Source organism: Balaenoptera physalus (genome assembly GCF_965194825.1).
Source record: "Balaenoptera physalus genome assembly, chromosome: 4".
Lineage (NCBI taxonomy): Eukaryota > Metazoa > Chordata > Mammalia > Artiodactyla > Balaenopteridae > Balaenoptera > Balaenoptera physalus.
The window spans coordinates 11,004,895-11,025,847 of record NC_138891.1 but is presented as its reverse complement, the minus strand read 5'-3'; the positions used below and the strand labels follow the sequence as shown (position 1 = coordinate 11,025,847).

Below are 20,953 nucleotides of genomic sequence, written 5' to 3'. Positions count from 1 at the left end.
GATCCTTCGACTGGACAAACCCCCCGGAAATACCTCGAATCGGGTTTCTCAGGCAGAGTCCTTCTGCCCTGGCACCGCCCCGCCACTTCCGCTCCGGGCCCAGAAGTCCCTCCTCGGCGCCGGAAGTTCCGGGGCCCAGCTTGCTCGGAGTCGTGCACCTTCCGGACGCGGAGGCCGGGACTTGCTTCCGGCCGCGGGTGGTTTCCGGCTTGGATCCCCGCGCGACCCGGAACGCTGTCCCGGGAGCGCGGCTCCCCCGGACGCCGGTACCGGCAGCTCGGGCCGCGGGCGCGCCAGGAGGGCACCGGTGCGGGCGCGAGGCCCGGGGGTGCCATGAACGGGACGGCCAACCCGCTGCTGGACCGCGAGGAGCACTGCCTGCGGCTCGGGGAGAGCTTCGAGAAGCGGCCACGGGCCTCCTTCCACACCATCCGCTGTGAGTCCGCGCCCCCACGGCTGCCCCTGGCCGCCCTCAGCCCCTCCGGTGTCCAGGGAGCCCTGCCAGCGTCAGCTCCCTTCCTCTCAGCCCGGATCCGCCGGAACCTCGGGTTTTTCCCAGCTCACTCCCAAACCAGAACTTTACTCCCTTCCCACTATTCCTCTGCCTCGTGATACCAAACTCTTCTTCCGAAGACCATTGGCCCCTTTTCCTGCCGCGTCCAGCCCTCCCGCGCGCTGAGGCTCCCCCTCTTATTTCTGAAAGGCTGCGACACCACATCAGGCTCCAGCTCTTCTCTGTAGCCCCTTTCCCGCCATGACCCCGCTGGGGGTCTCCACGCTTCAAGGAAACTCTTGTCGTTTCCTCGGGATCCGCGTCCACTCCCTCCTATTCCATTCTCTTCTTCCTTGTTTTCCTCACTTTTCTTTCCTCGTCCGTTTTGGTTCTGGCCTCCCTGACGCAGTGTTTCATCCCCTCTGCAGCCCCAGAATCCGCATCTTCTCTGCGCCTCATCAGGGCTCCCTTCTCCACGTCTCTGTGCTAGCTTTTCGTGTGATTTTGATGTCTTTTGAGGTCACCTGGACTACCCCAACTTTTCCTCGGGACCAAGTCCCTTGTGGGTGAAGAATAAAATTAGGATTTGAGAACCAGGAATAAGTTAGCGCTTGATCTGTGTTTGGAAGCAGGAGCGAGCAGGCCTAAGGAATGTGGAGATAGTCATTATGCTGGACCTTCTTTTTCTCCATGATTACAGACTCTATTGAGAGAGGGCCTTTCCACTCTGTGTCCTGGGTGAAGAATTGGCTGACTGAGCATCCCGCTGTGATTCACAGGCTCCTGGTTTCCCTTCCTGGTAGCCCCAATGCTGGTTAAGACATGTTTTTGTCAGAGGAGCTCCTCCTACACGTGACTCAACACCTTGGAAGAGGGTGTGTTAGATAATGCAGTTCTATCTTCCTGTGGAGGTCAGCCCTTTCAGAGGGAGGGTATTGGGAATATGATAAGAGCGTTATTTCCTGAGCAGTTTACTGAATTGATGTTTTAGCAGAGTGAAGGGCAAGGTGGAATGTAAATAAGACACTTCACAGAAGCACCTGGCCTGCCGTTTGAGGCAGGTTTGTGTTAAAAGGGAGTAAGGTGGCTGTTCATGCTGTGCTTTAACTGCAATTCAGAAACATGGGCAGGATTAACCTTTGGAAATACAGTTCAACTTTCTGCTCCAAACATCTACAGGAGTAATCCTTGTTAAAGCTATGGAGCTGGGGTGTGGCAGATCCTATCTTTGCCAGTTCCTATCAAAATGAAATCAGCTTATATGGTGCTATGGCCTTTCATATTTCATATTGGGTTTTACAATAACAGGATTTTAAAAACATGCTCTGTTCCTTTTGATCCTTATAATAACCCTAGTAAAACACCTCATTGTGGATAATAAGACATTAATTTTTCATCTGTCACTTGGCGGAAGGGGATATCTTTGCTTAATAAAATGTTGTGTAAATTCTAGCCTTTTTTCTTCAAAATAATCCACTGGGAATGAGAAGAAAAGTTTGTGGAGGTATAGATGAAACAAGATTGTCCCAGAGCTGGTAATTATTGAAGCTGGGTGATAGTACACACAGCTCATGGTATTATTCTGTCTGCTGTTGTATATGAGAAGCTGTCCACAATGAAATAGCTTTTTGAAAAATTCTAAATGGTGTGTATTTTCCATTTGTTTGAGTTATAAAAAATTTCAATTCTTACATGGGAATGCCCTGCAAACCCTTAGCATAAGTAACCTGGTGGATAAATGCTTTTTACCTTTCCCTTTAGATGACTTTAAGCCGGCATCTATAGACACTTCCTGTGAAGGAGAGCTTCAGGTCGGCAAAGGAGATGAAGTCACAATTACGCTGCCGCATATCCCTGTAGGTTTTATCCCATTGTTGTTTTTTTTTAATGTGGAATCACAGTGAATCCTCATATTCTATGTTATTGCAATTTGATTTCCATCCTATTTAAATATTTCTAGATTTCTAAAGTGCCAGTATAAGGGAAAAAGGAATTTTGGGGGTGGGGTGGGGTAGAATTCATGCTTCCCAGGTACTTGAGTAAAAATAATTTTTTGTCATTTTCTCCAAGCTCCCTTTTCCCCCGTTTGTCCCAGAGTAGACAAGGTTTCTGTGTGGACACCTGGCCCCTCCCTTAGACACACGTAGCTTCCCCCCAGCAGCTACAGAGAGAAAGGCCCAGGTGCCCTGCGGATGTAAAGCAGCAGCTTAGGAGTGCAGAGGGCAGGAGCAGGGTCGACACGGGTCATGAGTCTGGCAAGGGGTGATGTGCAGGCTGGTGGTTTCAGGCAGAAACCAGAGGTGCAGAGCCTTCAGCCCATTTAGGGCTGAGGAACCGGTTAAAAGCTGAATGGAGAAGCCTTGCCCGAGGCGGCGCTCTGATCACAAAGCCCAAAGGATCAGACAAAATACTCTTAATGACCATGTGTCAGTGCATGTCCCAGCCCTGTCCTGGAACATCAGTTCTCGGTAACCAGTGATAGAATGAAAAGGCTCTGGACAGGGAGACCTGGGAAGCTTTGTGCTGGGGAAAACTTATTGTCTGCTAGTTCAAACTGCTATCTCATTACTTGTTGCCTTTGGCAAGTTACATCATCTCCCTTTAGACCTTAGTTTCCCAAATGTAAAATGAAGAGGTTAGATCAGTGGTCCCTAAGGTCTCTTCTAACTCTTAATTTTTACTGTATGAATAAGGAGTCAAGCAGCCAAGCAGTTTCTGATTCCATACAGAGGATTAAATGCTATATTTGACAAATATTAATGACCACCTACTGGGTGCTGGCTCACTACTAGGTACTGAGAATACAGTCTTGAAAAAAACAAGTACGTTTCTTGCCCTTAGGGAGTTTAAATAAATATAAGAAAGCGTAGCACTTATTTTGGAAAATCTGGGAAGGCTTCCCTGAGGAAGTGACCTTTGAGCAGATTTGAAGGTTGAATAATTAAAAGGGAAGGAGAGGGTGAGATGTTGCAGGCAGAAGCCCTGTTAAATCCCTGCAAGAAAGAGCTTGGGTCTGAGAGAAGGCCAGCTCCTTTTGCTCTGGAGCCTGCAGAGCCTGCGGCGAGTGGAGCCGGGCACGGTGGAAGGGCCAGGTGGCTCGTTTAAAGATTTTTCTTCTTTGGCCTTAGAGTGATGGGTGATTCAGGGGCTTAAGCGGGTGAGTGGCATGATGTACTTACTGTGAACCAGCCAGAATAACGAGCTGCCGTTGGAGAATGCTCTGTGGTTACTTGGCATGGGGGGAAGCCTGGACTCTCCTATTACAAGGAAGTGCGGAGGTCACTCACTAGCTTTACTGCTCATAGTGAGAGCTCTTCTCAGTGTCAGACACGTAATGCGTAATTTATGTTTCTCAGTTCACATTTTACCATTATTTGTAACATTTCCCAAATCCCTGGAAAAATGTACAGTAATTTAAAAATTGTATATTTATTTCTTGATTACTTAGAGCCAGTTGCACAGTCACAGATTCTTGCTGTATTGTTATTTCCTCCTTATTTTTGCTTGGGAAGCCAGCAGGAGTTAAAATACAAATCGGTTCATTCTGTTCCTTTTTGAGTAGCTCTGATAAAAGATGTGATGAGGTAAAGCCACCTGTACATTCAGTTTTGATATTCATAACTGGTGTGTTTGGTTTGATTGTCTGAATTGTACTTTTGTGGCGTGTAGGGATCCACACCACCGATGACTGTGTTCAAGGGGAACAAGCGACCTTACCAGAAGGACTGTGTGCTTATTATCAACCACGACACTGGAGAATATGTGCTGGAAAAGCTCAGCAGCAGCATCCAGGTCAAGAAAACAAGGTATGTGAAGAAGCAGGTACAGATCAGTGTGCCGTTTCTATAGATTTACATTATCTATTCAGTTATTTTATAAGGATGTGAGAACCTGGGTGCTTCGTGTCCTGTTGGCAGTCTCAGCAGCTCCACCTCTCTCTTCTCAGACAAGTCAATAAAATATCTTTTCCTCAAAGGCAATAAAGAGGGATAATGCTTTTAAGACCTGAATCATAGAAAACATTGGGGAAAGGAGTGTACTGTATGATTAAATCAATTTTATTAATTTCGTGATTGTTGATATAGTACCACCAAGGGGTAAGGTTTAAATTTACAGACTTAAAATTATGAAAGAGTAATTGAATAATATATATTCTTTATTAGAGTGAAAACGTTAAATTTTTACAAGGTACATTTGAGGTCATTATTACACCAAAGTAAAGCTTTGTCTATTTTTTTTGAATAATGAGCTCTCTTTAATTTTTAATTCAACAGACATTACACGTGTCATGTGAAGCCAATTAGATTTTACTTTAAAGTCAAATTTTATTCTATAAATAGAAGTAACCCAGTGGTTCTATCTTTATATTGTAATACAGTAATTATTGTAATAGAGTAATTACATTTTAAAGAGAGTATTTGATGTTTTTCTGTTTATGCTTCCTCAAGCCATTTTTCTTTACTCATTCCACAAAAAGTAAAAGTACCTACCATTTATTGAGGGTACTTTGTTTATTTATTATCACATACCAGGCACTGTGCTAGATGTTTTACGTGTATTATCTAATCTTTACAAATAACTTTTGAAAAGGTGGTGGTGTTACCCTTTCACTCACACACACACACACACACACACACACACACACACGACGAGACTGAGGATCAGTGAGATTGTGACTCACAGTGTGTTTGTGTTGATTACCTCCACCAACCAGGTGCTGCTCTTAGGCCTCTGAGAGCTGATGGTTGTGGGAGTTTGACTTACTACTCAGTGTCATCTGGGAACTAGCAGTATTTTATCACTTAGGTGTTTCTTATAAGTGCAGAATTTCAGGACATACTAAGTCAGAATCTGCACTTTAACGAGATCCCCAGGTGATCTGTGTGGACACCAAAGTTTGAAAAATGCTGAGCTAGTCCATTTACAAAAGAAATTGTTAACGGGTAGCATTTCCTTGGTCTGGGGTGGAGTGCTCTGCCTGCTTGCCTGCCAGCAAGAGCTGGCCTGTGACAAAATGAGCAAGCAGTAAATAGATAATGGAAAAAATTGCTAACAGGCCAATATTTCAAGAGCTAGTTTAATAAATCACGTGTAATTGTAACTTTATACTGCGCACAAGGTGAATAGGTAACATTTTCCGTTATTAAAATGGGTTCTCGTAATCACACTATATCCCACCTCTGTGTCTTACCTGCTGCTTGATATAAAATGTGAGCTCCATGAGGGCAGCGAGTCTGTTTTATTCATCTCTGTGTCTCTGGTGCACGGTGCAGAACTGGAATGCAGTAGAATGAGTAGTTTGTGTGATAAAATTAACAAATATCGGTATTTTGAAGCTGTCTGTAAAGAGCCTGGGGTTCTGCAGAGACTTCCAGGTGCTTGGTAAGCGAGGCAAATCTGAGAACCACTGTTCTTGCCCCTCCAGTTTAAAGTCCATATCTCGTTTCAGAGCTGAGGGGAGCAGTAGAATCCAGGCCCGAATGGAACAGCAGCCTGCGCGTCCCCCACAGCCATCACAGCCACCACCACCTCCGCCACCTGTGCCGTTCAGAGCTCCAACAAAGCCTCCGGTTGGACCCAAAACCTCTCCCTTGAAGGATAACCCCTCACCTGAACCTCAGCTGGATGATATCAAAAGAGGTAGAGAGCATCTTCTGGAGCCATGGTAGCAACTTGGAGGAGGGTATTGATGTTTTTGTGGGGATCACAAGGCCACGTACGCGGCGGCGTGGGCATTCTCCGCCATCATAACCGTTTCCGCAGGGCCCGCCGTTCCACAGGTGATGGCGGGGCGGGGCGGGGAGGCGAGGTTTCACTTGGCTCGTTTGACAAGAGAGAGTCCGGAAGAGTGACCTGAGTTGTGGCTGTCTTTGCAGCTTTCTGCTTAGAGGCCTGAGGTTTAAAGCAGCCTGCCTGCCATCTAAAGGTCCATACGGCACACCTTTTAAGGCTTTGAAAGAAGAGAATTACAAGGTACTGGGGGTAGAAACCAAGTGTGCCAATGTTAGTATAGTGTCTGGGTTAAATTCCACGATCACTACTTTGTATTAACAAAGGTACGTAAATATGATAGCTCCTGGGACACTGGGGACACTGGCCTAGAAGGACTTAGAGGTCTGGTCAGGCTCTCCAAGGTAAAACCAAGACAGAGGAACTCACCTTGGCTCTCTCCCCCACACAGTGAATGGTTTTAGTTGTCCAGACACTTAGGAAGTTATGAAAGTAAGTGTTATATTTCATATTTGTGAAGTTTTGTGAAACAAAATTAAATCCATAACAGTGGTAAACAGGAAAAGATAAAAAGTTGCCCTTGGGAAGTTTGCCTTTTCCACCTTGTGGAAATAACTGTCTTTTCACAAACGAGATCACTCTCTGCGTGGTACACAGTTCTTAAGCCTCTGGATTTTTTTTTTTTTCTCATGGATATTGGAATGCTGTCTATGGAAGTTCTCACTTTAGTTGAACAGGAATTGGACCATGAGTGGTTGTTGCCAGTTATGCTTAAAGGAACCATAGTCATTTAAGGCCTCGTGGTAGGTTTGGACAGGAAAATCTGGCATCTTCCTTGATGTAGCCTATGGGGAATCGTTAACGTACTCACTCACATTAAAATGGTCAGGTAGAACATGTGTTTCCTTCCCTGCTTTACGTTTATTAAAATTGCGGTACCTGAAGGCATGGCTGTAAGTCAAATGTGTAAAAGCACAGAGGAGGGATGTCGTCCCACCATCTTTCTTCAGCCACCACGGCTCCTCCTGCGGGCCTTGTTTACCTGTGGAACGTGAAAGCTGGAAAGGCCCCCAGAGGCTGTCTGCTGTGGCCCTTTCTTTTTCCAGAGCATCTTGGAATATTCATTGCCTTCCATCTGGGTCTCCCTGATGGTTAGAGGTGGATCCAGAGCAAGCGCTCAGACCTTCCAGTTCCTGGTCAGGTATTTCTCAGCCCATGAGCAGAACATTGCTCTTCTCTTATTTGGTGTTTAATCCCATAATTCATAATTCTTTTTTTTTTTAAAGTAGATAAAGGCAAAATAGACAATTCATTTCTCAGAAGAATCATTATCCTGGAGCAGTCTGCTTTTTGGTTATTTTGGGTGAATTAAATGTTTCCATTGTCTCTCTGGAGACATGTTCGATGTTTTTGTTTGTTGGTTTTGGTTTGGGTCATTTTGTTTGTTTTTAAGGACTCAAGAAGCAGGAGTTCCTTTTCAGTTATTCCTCGTTGCTCTTGGTTTTGCCAGCTTAGTGTTTACAGAGGCTTGACGCGCTGACCCCCGTCCCGTCATTTATTGCAGAGCTGAGGGCCGAGGTGGACATCATTGAACAGATGAGCAGCAGCAGTGGAAGCAGCTCCTCAGACTCTGAGAGCTCGTCAGGAAGCGATGACGACAGCTCCAGCAGTGGAGGCGAGGACAGCGGCCCCGTGTCCCCTCCGCAGCCATCACACCAGCAGCCCTACAACAGCAGGCCGGCCGTCGCCAACGGAACCGGCCGGCCGCAAGGCAGCAGCCAGCTCATGAGCACCCTCAGTAAGTGTGCGCTCCGCTTCTGGGCCGCGGCGGGGGCTTGGGGGTGGGCAGAGGGAATGTCAGGCCAGAGCTGGAGCTTCTGTTTATCTTACACCAGAGTCTATAAACCTGAAGGTACTTAAGGCATAAGAAAGGGTCCTGACAAAGACAATTTGAAGCAGAAAGGAGTAAGTTACCAAACAGTTAAAAAAAAAAAAAAAGGAAAAGCACAAAACTAGAAATCTGTTCCATCTCTTTTCTTTTCCTTCTTGGCACAAATTAGGTTTTGTGAATTCTGGAGAGTGCTGAAACGTGAGCCGCAGGGCTCTGTACTTTTGCATATACCAGGCTTTAGGGGTGCCGCCTGCCCCCACCCAGTCCCCCACCTCCAGGTTTTGTACAGTCCTGAGAGCCCAGTGCCATGAGAGTGCGGTATCCCACAGCCCACAGAGTTGGGAACCTGTGCCCTTAGAAGGTGTTTGGCGACCAGCTAGCCTTCGCAGGAGGGAAGGAAGGGACATTATAGCGTCTGGTGGCTTTCAGTGCAGTTGGTGGTCAAACAAAGCAGGGGAGGACAAAAACAAATGTCTTTGTCTTGGAGGTGGGGAGAGTGCAGGTTCTCCGCGCCCTCCTCTCTCCCGACTCCCTGGAGTTGGATGTTCTCTTCCGGTCTGACTTCCTGTGAGGAGGCTGGAAGGTCAGGGGGCAGTGGCGGGGAAGCTAGCCTAGGTAACCCTGCTCCTGTGGGCCGGGCAGAGGTCACTCTCAGCTCCACACTGTAGACGTCAGGTAAACCCCTGTTGTGAGGGCCAGCCCCAGCCTTGTAGAACGGTGAAGAGCATCCCTGGCCTCTACCCACTTAGGTGGCGGAGCACCTCCTGCTTTCCCCCAGTGTGTCAACCCAGAATGTCTCCCGGCATTGCCAGATGCCCCTGTGGCGTTGGAATCAGTGCCAGTGGAGAACCACTGTGCTGGGCCTCACTCTACTATCTGAGTGAGGTCAGCGCTGTTGTGACATCAGTTAAGGCTGTTATCTGCTATCCTGTTAACACAGGCCCAGCTTCTGGGTATCAGGGTATACTTGATGCTCTTCTCAGTTGGCTCGGGACAGTAAGTTTCACACTGTGAGTTTGGGATTCACAGTGGAGAACGACCAGACAGCTACTGTGGCTATAACTCAGCTCTTCACTTTGCCCAGTCAGTGCTAAACTATTCCTTAGAAGAAAAGAGCCAAAAATGGCTCAGCGCATCTTACCTACCTAACCGCGCCGTAAACTTCTGTTAGCTCTTCATGGCTCCACGTCCTCCTGGCCCGCGGCTCTTCCATGGCAAGACCTTAATCTTTGCATACTTCATATGCAGTAAAGTACTGGAGTTATTTAAACCAGCATTGTCAACTGGAACCAATTTATAAACCCTAAAATCACAGTAAATAGCGCAAATTTGGTAAACCCTAATGTGAAAACATACAGAGTAATGATAATATTGTTTTTCTGAATGGTAATGTGTATTATATCCTCTCCCCCGCAAAAAACAAATGGATCAGTTTGAACATGGGTCAAATTGATTGTATAAGAAATTTCAGAACTGGGTTTTCAGCTCCATTACACAGACCTGTTTATGTGCATGTCACCTTCTTTGTAAGTGATGGCGCTTAGCTCTGCTGATTGGAGGTTGTCAGCTGGTGTTGATCCCATCACCTTCCCCACGTCTAGAACAGCAGATGTCACCTTTTTTGGTCTCAGACCTCTTTATGTCGTAAAACTTATTGAGGACCCCAGAGAGCTTTTGTGTGTGTAGCTTATATCTATCAATATTTACCATATTAGAAATTAAAACTGAGAAATACTTAAAATAGTAATTCGTCTAAAAGAACAACAGTAAACCATCACCTGTTAACAAAAATAACATTTTTATGAAACATAAATTTTCAAAATCAAAAAATATTTAATATGAAGGGTAACATTGCTTTAAAATTTTGCAGATCTCTTTAACATCTGGCTTAGTACAAAGCTGGATTCTTACATCTGCTTCTGCATTCAGTCTGTTGCCATAAGTTGTTTAGGTTGAAATAAATGAAGAAAATGTGGCATCACATAAATATGTAGTTAGAAAAGAGAGGCCCTCAGGTCGAATCCTTCTGAAAGGGTCTCAGGGACCCCAGGGTTCTCAGAACAAACTTTGAGGAGAGGTGGCCTAGAGATTAGTAATCCAGAAATACAGAAGTTCACTTTTCTTCTTTTCCAAGTGGTATCAACTGGGGTCCTGTTATTCTTATCATATTAGATGGGAAAACTTATATTCTTCGCTCCTAAAACCTAAATGTCACACACTGGACAAAACTTTGAGGCTTTACAGAGCTCGTTAGTTCAGATTTGTGGTGTAAGGTAACGTGAAGATTCTGGCCAGAGGGGTCAGGGGGGTACTGGATTAGTATATGACTGGTATGCACAGTATAAATAGTATTCAGCTTCCTTAACAGGAAGCCCAACTTGGTATTATTTTCACTTTTATAAAGCAACTTAATATGAACAATTCTACTAGACAGTGAGTCAGTTATTTATAAATATTTTTTGTTATTTATTGACACATGTGAAAGCTGTCTAGCCTATCCCTCCCCTGTTTTATCCCAGAGAGCAGTATTGCTGTGCTTTGCAGATACCAAAAATAGCAATTCTTTTAAAACGTTGACTGCACCAGTTCTGTCACTGAGCCAAATCAGTTTTCCTCCCTAATTAAATGGAACTGGCCTGGTTTTACTGTAGTGTGAGAGCCCAAGCAGTCAACCAAAGAACCGTGGGGAAGTCATTTTTAAATTGTGTACTTTGGGTTTGATTTTGTTTTCTCTTTATAGGAAATGACTTGCAGTTGAGTGAGTCTGGCAGTGACAGTGATGACTAGAGCCGGATCTTTCGAAATCAACATTTTGTGCACAGATCTGCTGCGAGACTGGGCTGCTTTAGCGTGAAGTCCGCGCCGAGAGGAAAATGTGGGAATCAGTGACTGTAGGAGGAGCTGGAGCCTCTGGAGCGCTCAGATGTGCATATCTTTAACATAGCGGTGATGGGTGATTTTCTCGTGTAATTTTTGAACAATGTCACGTTTCAAAGTTTTAAGTAGATCTATAGCAGAACTAACAGAATTATATCTCTTATTTGGTTAACACTGTTAACGAAAGACAGACAAACGTGCCCTGGTTTAGGTTACTCAAAGGCCGTTTCTTCACCTAGCCAGTGATCCAGTTGTAAACCTCAGCAGCCACCAGCTTGGCCAAATGGTCTGTACCAGTGAAGTGAAACACAGTCTTTGAGGGGTGGGCAGAGAGGGAAACCTCAAACTGCAGCATAGACGCATGTTTAAACAGCTTTCAATTATTGACACAAAGTGGTGAGCAAGTTCTGTCTGACCCAGCCTGACAAGCCTGTGTAGAAACGGACTTCAGGATGGAGTCCGAGAGTGTCAGCTGGGGGGACCTCGGAGCTCTGCTGGCTCAGCCCCTCGTCTGCGCAGTGCTGGTTTAGGGCCAGTGTCTTGCCCCCAGTCCGGGCTTTTCCCACCGCTCCCGTCCCTGAATCTCACTTACTAGAACCAGAGATTCTTACACATGGGACTTAACAGTTGTGCATTGGAGCTTTTATTGGATTCCAAAAGAAAGAAGTGTTGGCTACTTCTAGCTCCAGTTTAGATCCAAACAGTCCCTAAGTACATGAGGCTTGGGGAGCAGATTTAACCAGCAGCCACTGTGCTGATGCATGTGACTCGATTAAATTGAGGCTTTTAGTTGCATGTGGATCCATAATGAGTGTGTTTCTTTCAGTAGGTTTCAGTGGGGGACTAGGAGTGGAAGAGAGGTGAGGTGAAGAAGCCTCTTTGAGCAAATGAGCTGGCAGCCGGTTTCCAGACCAGAATCTGGATAGGAGTCGTGCAGTGTGAAACGAGCACATGTTTTGATAAGGTTTTTCTCTTCATGCTTTTGTACCACTGTTTGTGCCTGACTCCCAAACTGATTTGTATTTTTTATATGCAACTAGAAGAAAGTCACAAGGTTGCCTTCTGCAGCGGGCAGTTTCCAGATGAATCTGTTGTTGCAGGAAACTGGTGACTAGTAAATGTTCCGTATGCAGCAAATGTGTGATAAGTCGTCCCATAATTAGTATGGAGTAGCCCATTTCTGTAATTTGAATGACTGTGTCCTGAGAAATTTCTGTCTGCTTTGGTTCAGTGGTATCAAGAACATTAAGAGTGATTTTTCTTCCTCGAGGTGGCCTCTCCCTCCCCAGCTAGTGGAGGGAAGCAGTCTGGACCTAGAAAGAAATTAGATGATCCGTGGTGGAGGCTTAGAGTTGAGCCTTGCAGAGTCACCTGTTTGACCCACACAGTGACCCCAGTGAGCTGGAGAAGGGGGGCCGGCAGCACGCTCACGCCACTCTGCCAGGCGCCACTCAGGGGTCCACGCCAGTGCCCTGTGCTGGGTTCTCAGCCCGTTATGAGACTTCAGTGGATTTCACGGCAGGTAGGAACTTACTTATAATGAATTGATCCTTGCATTTTAATTCCTTGGTAATGACAGCTCAGGGAAGCCGAAGGCCATGGTTGGGAGACTTGAATTGTTACTGGATGTGAGAATTGTTTCACTGCTCTTAACTTGCTCAAGCTGGGGCAGGTTCCAGGAACTTGAACTATAAATAATCTATTTAAGCCTCTCTCTTTCTTTTTTTTTTCCTCCCAGAGTCTTGATATATGTAGACAGAACTGCGGTTTGGGGCCTGTCGGGTCAAGATGTTTGTTTCTATAGGAAGTGCTTGCAGGTGGCAGTGGGCTTGGTGAATTAGGCTCTCTGAGCTCAGACCCTCTCCCCGTCATCCATCCTGCCCGGCCCTGCACGGTTGTTAACATCTGCTAGCACAGCCCCCGTTTTGTTCTCTGCACAAAAGCCTTTGGCGGTTCCCTCCCCAAGCCCTCCAGCTTTACCCAGCAGAGTAAGGAATCTTTTCTTTTTGGAAATGAAGAATCTGGCCTCGTAAACTACTTCTCACGAGTGCCCTCCTGCCAGCCAAACTGGACTTGTTCTTCCTGCCTCCGTGCCTTGTCACTCTCCCCTCCCCCAGCCCCACTCAGGGGTCTCTGTGGGTGCCCCCTTCATGGACTCCTCCTCTGTTGGTTTCACCAGCTGGAGTACTGTGTGCACACACAGACCTTCCTCTTGCTCGAGCTCTGGTTGGTGTGAACTCCTTCAAAGCAGGCACCGTCGTGGTCATCTCTGTTCCCTAGAGGGTGCACAGGAACAGACCTATAGATGCTCACAGCCTGGTGGGAAGGGGGCAGAGAACCAGCCAGTGGAGCACAGAGGGCAGACGTAGAGGAAACATTCCAGGTGTCTGGAGACAGCTGGAAGCTATCCACTCTGATTTTCGTGGTTTTGAAGTCTCTAACTGAATTGTTAAAATTGCCTTTTCTTTGTTCTGTGTCACGTCTGCCGCGCTGTGGTTCATACGGCAAGTTGTGAAGACTTAAGTCCGAAGCGCCTGAGGAGCCATGGCAAGCAAGCCACAGTAAAGGCGTGATTTGGGGAAACTTAACAAGCTAGAGGTTTCTCATGATGCCACTCATTTCTGTAGCAGAATCATATTTTTCTATGTGTGGTGTTAATGTGTATGTGCTTCAGGGGTGGGAAAACTTGAAAATTCCAAAATCCTTATTAGTTCCCTATTTGAGAGGCTGGTTAAGTAGGGTGTGTGTGCGATGGTGTGTGTGCGTGTGATGTATTTATTGCATTATTTTGAGAGAGTAGCCGTCTGTTATGTGGCTGTACATTAGGTACAGCCAAATTGAATATTTCCATTTGGCGAGGAAGGTAGGATTCATGAAACTCAGGCCTTAACCAGTAGGTTGGATGACAAGACCAATTGAAGCGTTACGAAATGTCTTTTTGTTGCTCCTGTTATTTTTGTCTTGGGTTCATTGTCTCATTCTTTAATGATTATTAAAATCTTGTGCCTGAAAGTTTATTTTGCTTAATTATGAAGTAGACATGCACGTTTATATTTATGTAAAGTATTTGCTGTAAAGTGTTTTTGGTTTATTCTCTTAAAAGATCACTATATTTAAGTAAAAAATGAAGGTCAGCAATACACTTCATATCTCGGTGGGTTTTATTTTCTTACTAGAAATCAATCTAGGAATCAGTGAAAACTGTAGGGTTCTTTTAAGAATACTTTGTGCTTAAGCCTAATTATCTAAATTGATTCCCTTTTAATTTGGTGTTTATGATCGTTAGGATGTACACTTCAGTTTTAAAAGGTGTGAAGTTCAAAACTAAAGGGTGGCTTTAGCAAGCCACATGGCATCTGAGGCCATTTTACTGGGTCTGGAAAGGCAGGCTTTTAGCTTTGGGTCTGGGAACCATGCAGGGGTTAAACTGAATCCCTAGACACGTATCCTAGTCATTTTAGCTCGCTAGAGTCCTTCCGCCTGGAATGCCACGCTGCACAGAAGGACACGTGTACACCTCTGACCCCCAGTCGACACTCACAGTCTGGAATTGGTCCTGCCTCCTGCTTGCCCTCCGCACCTTGGATGCAGCAATGCCCACACCTATCTTGTGGTCCTGGCGCCCTGATAGCTGTAAATCCCTAGGTGGGAAGTGACCATGTTCCTTTTAAACTCTCTGTGGCGTCTTTGACCTATTGGGTGCTCAGTAGGTTTGGATTGAAGACAATTACGCGTTCAGAGAACTAGGCCAGGAATCCTCTGCTGCTTATCCTACACCCGGCTCCCATGTCTTCCTGTGGGAATGGGAGACTTGAGCCAGGACTCTCAGTGGGGAAGCGGTGGTGCATGTCCATCACCTAAGGGACTATTGATCCTCAGGTAACTATTGCCACCACAAGAGTGTGTAACAAACCATCCCAAAGCTCGAAGCTTAACATAATAAGCGTTTATTCCGCAATTTAGGCTGGACGTGGCTGGACAGTTCTGGTCTTGACTGGGCTCCTTCCTGTGCCTGGGATTTGACAGGTTTAGCTGGTTTAGGATGGCCTCAGCCCTCACAGATAGGGCAGCTCAGGTCGACTCCATGTCTCTCATCCTCAGCAGCCTGGCCTGGGCATGTTGTCACAACAGAGGCAGAGGAGCTAGATGAGAGGAGACTGCCCCTGTCACAATTGCTGACATCTCATTGGCCAAAGCGAGTCACAGGGCCAAGTTCAGAATCGAGGGGCGGGTGGGCAGATACACTCCAGCAATCGACGTGAGGAGTGGCAAAGTTCATTGGATCCCGGGAGGTGTGGGAATTGGAGCAGTTACTGCAATCAGTCTGCTGCCTCCATGGACCCCATGTCTCTCCACCTTGGTTGAGAACCCTGGGCTGCATGATCACTAAGGACCCTCAGGGCTCTGGCTTTTCTCCTGGCCAGAGGGATAAAAGTCCGGAAGAGGTAAGAAAGACAGCTTTGTGTTCGTGGTTCCTGCAGAGGGCGCCAAGCCCAAGCCAGTGGCTCCTCTAGGTGGGCACTTCACTCTGTTCACTGTGTGTCGTTTGCTAACCTACCCTTTCCAACCCAGAGCACCACTCTGGTTACCTATTGCTAAACGACAAACTGCCCCAAAACTTAGTGGCTTGAAACAACCACCATTTGATCTGATGGAATCTTTTGGTTAAGAATTAGGACAGAGCTTGGCTGGGCAATTCTGCTTCTTGTGGCTTCAACTGAGGTCACTCAGTTGGCAGATGGGCAGGCGTGGCGAGTCCAAGCTGGCCTCCCTCACATGTCTGGCGCATGGTGGGTGGCTGGAAGCAGGCTCGTTTGGGGCCATACGTGGCCTCTGTAGCAAGGCCATCTCAGGGAGGCCATCTTACGTGCTGGCTGCCTCCGCCTAGTACAGGTGTCCTGAAAAGCTGCGTGGCCTTTTATGACCTAGCCCAGAAGGCACACGGCATCACCACCACAGTGTTCTATTGGTCAGAAGCTCACCTAGATTCAAGAGGAAGGGACACAGACCTCCCCCCGGCTTTAATGACAAGTATAAAAAAGCCACCCACCCGAAGTCCCCAACTGTCTTCCCTGTGTTTTTTGCCTAGTCTTCTGCAGTTGTTCTCAGGTGAGACGTCTCCCCAGAGCAGGCTCTTAGGTCCCTGGTCTAGCAGCATCAGCATCCCCTGGGGCCTTGTTAGAAACCCAGATTTTCAGACCCCACTCCAGACCTGCTGAGTCACAATGACGAGCCCTTCGGGTCATTCTGATGAACCCTAAAGCTTGAGAACCACTGCTCCAGGACACAACACCCTTGGTGAGCCTCAAGTGATGACCCACGACCACGATGACTGCCTTGAACTTCCCATCTAGGTAAGGTGTTGGATGAGGGTGACTTGGGGCGGGGCACCCATGGAGTGTGGTTCTGTGTATGGGTTGGAATATCAAAGACAAAATTCATCGTTGCCTTTGAAGAAGTTACTGGGGGCAGAAGATCACTGTGGCGTGGGCCCCTTTACCCTCCTGTGAAGGGAGTGGGGCAGGGGGAAGAGAGGACAGGGGAAATAGCTGCTTCCTTTGGTGAGGTTTCTCGGAGACTTGTCTGAAAGTCCGCTGCCTGGGGCTGAAAGGAGCTCAAGTGAGCCACCAGAGAGAAGGCCCCTCTGATACAGGTAATGTGAGTCCTCTTCCTCTGTTTCTTGGGCGGGCGGGTTGGATGAGGTGGGATGGGGAATCCTTAACTCATCACTCGTGTGTGGTTTGCACCCCTCCCAGAATGGTTAAGAATGAATATGCGGGTGGGGGACCAGCCCACACCCTGGAGCCTCTGTGCCCATGGTGGTTACTGGGCTGCTCTAGTGTAGTAATCTCCTGGGTGCATCGCCAGGGCCCTGGAGCTGTGTGTGAGCCCATTGCTACCACACAAATGGAAGATCTGCGTTTCGCTGAAAATTTAAATTGGTTCACTCCACTGCAGGGGAGGGCTGGGGCAGACAACCCAAGTAAAGCAGTCACTGGGGTGTAAGCTGGTCCATTGATTATAATGAGGTTTGGAGAGTCTTAAGCAATCTGACCCATATGTGCCCTCCACACCCCTACCTATCAGGGTGATGGATGGACCCATGTGTCTGCCCCAAGACGCTCAGAAACTTTGTCCTACTGTCTTCCCAGGCACTGGTTCCTATATCTTAGTTACCAAGATCCCTTCAGAGACCTTACTTTGCTTACAAGTTTGTCACATTTGCCCCATTCCTGCTCCCCAATATCCGGTCCAGCAGCCACCCCTTCCCCACACAGCCTATATGCTTCTGGCGAATCACCAGGGGGTGGGCTAAGGGTAATCTTAAAACCTCTGCCACCCTGGGTTCAGGAACCCAGCTGTGATCTGATCAGCAGGCAGTGTTCTGACAACAGGAACTGGTTCAAGAATGGGCATGTGACCCAAAACAGGCCAACAAGGCTCAAGGCAAGATTTGCTGGGGACTCCTGGGGGGAAAAAAAACTTCTTGAGAGCCACTGGAATAGATGTTCTCTCTTCCTGTGGACGTTACAAGGTCCAGATGTAAGCCTGAAACTGTAGTAGTCAGCTTGTGACCACCCTAAGGACTGAATTAACAGGAGAGATGCAAATAGCTGAGAGGCTAAATCAAGCCGAGAAATGGAGAGGAAGCCTTGATTGAACCTTGCCTGATCGCCACTCCACTCCTGGAACTTATGAGTTATATGAGCCAATAAGTTCTACCCTATGGTTTATATCATATTTAAGTTGGATTTTCTGCTACTTGCCAACAAAAGCATCTGGACTGACACTGCCTCCTTTGGTGACAGTATCTGAAGGCCCTGTCATATTCTCAGCCATGCCATGTGACAGCTTGAGAGTAGCCAAAGGAATCCATCACCCCTCCAAGGACATACCCTGTCACAGCTGGAGGGCAGAATCCACACTCACCAGCGGTTAGAGTTGGAAGAAAATTCAGCCTCTGTCTCAAGTCTCTCAGGTGAGGAAACTGAGGCTGTGGGAAGTGACGAACCAAGTGTGAACAGATAAGGGGGCTCCCACCAGCAGATGATCCCAGGAGGTGTTTCTGCGGCTGCCTGACCTCCTGACAGGTGCCCGTGCTCCTGGCAAAGCTGCTCCCTACGCCGGGGAGTTAACATTTCAGGGGAGGCACGGGCCCACCTTCCCCGATCTTTCATCTTTTCATTTCAGCATGCTGAAGGGGGAGAATGACTATTACTATATATAGTCTCAACACATGTGACCTTGAATCCTTTCATTTCCTGAGCCTTTCAGAACACTCCCTAGAAATAGCTGGAGGCGGGCCCCCCTCTAATACTGCGGGGTCCAGGGACAAGAGCACAGATGGTGGCTCCCATGCGAAATGTCTGAGTATTTACATTAGGATCAAACTGACAAACTGTTACACATTAAATAGGTTCTGCTTACACTTTCATGAAGACTGGAATTTTTAGGTTCCTCAAAGTTTTCTGTGGCAGCACCAGGAGAGCGGACCTCCCTGCCCCTGGCCCGTCTCACGCCGGGATGTGCGGCCTGTATCTCCAAGCTCCATCTACCACCCCTGCAAACAGCTTGTCCCTGGCCACCCCTCACCCTTACAGGTGTGTGCGAGCCACAGTCAGGAGGACAGGCGTGGAGAGAGGGCTGTGCGGCCCCGGAAGCAGGCTCAGGACCACTCGGGTGGAGAGTTAGGGTTTCCTGGGACCTGCAACATGGGGTGTGCAAGTGTCACCGTGGCCCCGTGGGGAGGGTCATGGCCAGAGGAAGGCCAGAGTAGTGCCCTCCAAGGAGTGGGACACAGGACTGGGCCACTCCTGGCCAGGTCCAAGGGCAGTACTAGATCTCCATTCTGTCCTATGCAAGATCATAAAGCAAGGCTGGGGGTGAGCAAGACCCGGCTTGGTGACCTTGGACCTCAGTTTCCTCCCTCGTCCCTGAGGGAGCAGGACTACTTCCCATTCTAGAACCCTCTGTCGAGTCTGGAAGCAGATTGGATTTCAGAACCCTTACCCCATCCAGCAGTTCTGGGACACCAGCCCCAAACCCCCGGGGAAGAGAGAGCCACAGTAGGGAGGAACGCTGCCTTTATTTCTTGATTTCCCATCCGGAGATGCCAGGATGAAGGTGGTGGCTTCACATGGGACAGACGTGGGCCATGGAACGTCAGCCCAGGACTTGCAGTAGAGGCGGAGGGAACCAGACTGACCCATGTGTCCACCCACCCCAGGGCTGATTCGCCCACGACAGGCCACCAGCACAATGCCAAGTGCCCAAGACGCAGGCCTTGTACACAGGCCCAGGAGTGTCCCTCCATCTGGTAGCAAATGGGCAAATCCCACCTGAGGTCTGCCGTGGGGAAGACGTCTTTCCCAAACAAAGCTAAGCCTCACTCAGGAAATATGGTGATGAAAGGCAGCTCACAGACACGCAGAGCTAACGATCCTGTAGAAACGGGGGCTTGGGCGCACGCACACGAGGACAAGACTGTGCACCACGAAGACAGGGAGGGAGGTCACAGGGCTCACGGGAGTCAGCAGGCAGCCAGGAGCTGGCGCCCAGGACAGATGCCGTCTCTGCCCGGAGCATGTACTCAATCGGGCCCAGACGGGAAACCAGGCGGCAGTTTCCTAAGGACTCAGGAAACACCAGTGGCCGGCCTGCTAGCGAATGTCCTGAAGGAGAAATGGACACGAGAGACATTCACAGGACGGAGGTCCAAGTGCGCAGAGCCAGGAGGTCAGGATGGTGCTGGGGATGGGGAAGCCCCAAGAGCAGCCCCTTCGGGAAACGTTGAAAAGAAGGCCACTGCTCTGCTTTCGTCTACACGGCAAGCACCCCAGCACCCCAGGATTTGGCGGCAGTCTCAGTACTTATTCACAGTTGGGGCTCTGCCTGGGGAAGCCGCATCCACATGAGGCAGCGCTGGGCTGTGGCCAGCTGCGGGGCGGGGGAGGGGTCCCTAGCTGGGCCCAGATCTGGGGGCCACCCCCAAAGAACAGGCCCACTTCCCTGCTCTGTGGTTCCCAGGCTCGGGGAGCCCTGGCCAGCTGCCGGGTGAGAATGCCCGCATTTCCAGAGGTCAGAGGAGCCAAGAGGCCTACGCCCCAGATGCCCCCAGCGGACGGGAGCAAACTCCAACAGTCTGTGTGCCTAACAGTGCAAAGCCAAGTCCACGATATTCGGAAGGGAGGGCCCCTTAGGCCGCCGGTCTGGCCGGAGGGTCGCGATGGGCGTGTGGAGGAGGCCCGGTACTCGGGGTTAAGACAGGATGCAGTGGTCCTAGGTTCTTCCAGTCGGACTGCGTTAAAAGCACATCTTAGCAGCAAGAGTTTGTCCTTGTTTCTGTTGCATGAAGGTGGTGGAAACCGGACCAGGATGGGGCGAGGTCAGTCTGCCAAGGGTGGAGAAGCTGCTGCCAGTTCCATGGGTGCAGCCGCCTCCTCCCGGCGGCCCTCAGGTGAAGTAGCGACAGGGCGTGGAGTCGATGTAGCAGTATGGGGTGCACCGCAGGTCTCCGTACGACCTGAGGGGGCAGACACGGGGCAGTGGGCAGGAGCCCCAAGGACACAGCCACGTTCTCAAAGGCCGCCTCTCGGGACTCTGGTCAAACCTTATCCGAGAGCCGCCCTACTGCTGCCCTCCTAAGGGCGAGGGGCTCCAAGGTGAGGGGCTTGGGGCAGCTGAGTCCAGGCCTCTGGGGCTTCTCCCCTTGAGTCCATCTGAGGGATCTGGGGGAAAGGGGTTGGTAGGTAGCCTGGTTCTGCACGCAGCCCCTCAGAGAGAATTGGCCCTTTCTCCAGCGCTGTCCAGTAGACCACACTGCACTATTTCTGTGGCAGCCACTGGCCATATGTGGCTATTGAACTCTTGAAATAAGGTTAGTGTGAATGAAGAGTCGGATATTTAACTTTATTTAAATAGCTACATGTGGCCGAGGGCTACCATATTGGAGAGCACAGGCT

The 20,953-nt window shown here is 48.6% G+C and overlaps 2 protein-coding genes across 5 annotated transcripts in view; one reads left to right on the top strand and one right to left on the bottom strand.

Annotated features, from left to right (window-relative positions):
- The first annotated feature begins 191 nt into the window (after positions 1-191).
- Positions 192-14,133, top strand: EAF1 (ELL associated factor 1). The gene is made up of 6 exons (XM_082459349.1): positions 192-436; positions 2,255-2,349; positions 4,163-4,299; positions 5,943-6,133; positions 7,788-8,021; positions 10,855-14,133. The coding sequence occupies exons 1-6, from the start codon at positions 334-336 to the stop codon at positions 10,899-10,901; spliced, it is 807 nt and encodes a 268-aa protein (XP_082315475.1). The 5' UTR covers positions 192-333; the 3' UTR covers positions 10,902-14,133.
- Positions 12,708-20,953, bottom strand: part of COLQ (collagen like tail subunit of asymmetric acetylcholinesterase) — a gene marked incomplete at its 5' end in the record, with an annotated part of 74,641 nt that continues 66,395 nt past the window's right edge. For 3 of the 4 annotated variants that reach the window (XM_082459328.1, XM_082459331.1, XM_082459326.1), the window contains one exon: positions 12,708-20,514. In XM_082459328.1, coding sequence (XP_082315454.1) covers positions 20,445-20,514 — 70 coding nt within the window. In that variant the 3' untranslated portion in view covers positions 12,708-20,444. The remainder of the gene's footprint in view (positions 20,515-20,953) is intronic. The other variant, XR_014262832.1, reaches the window with a different exon arrangement.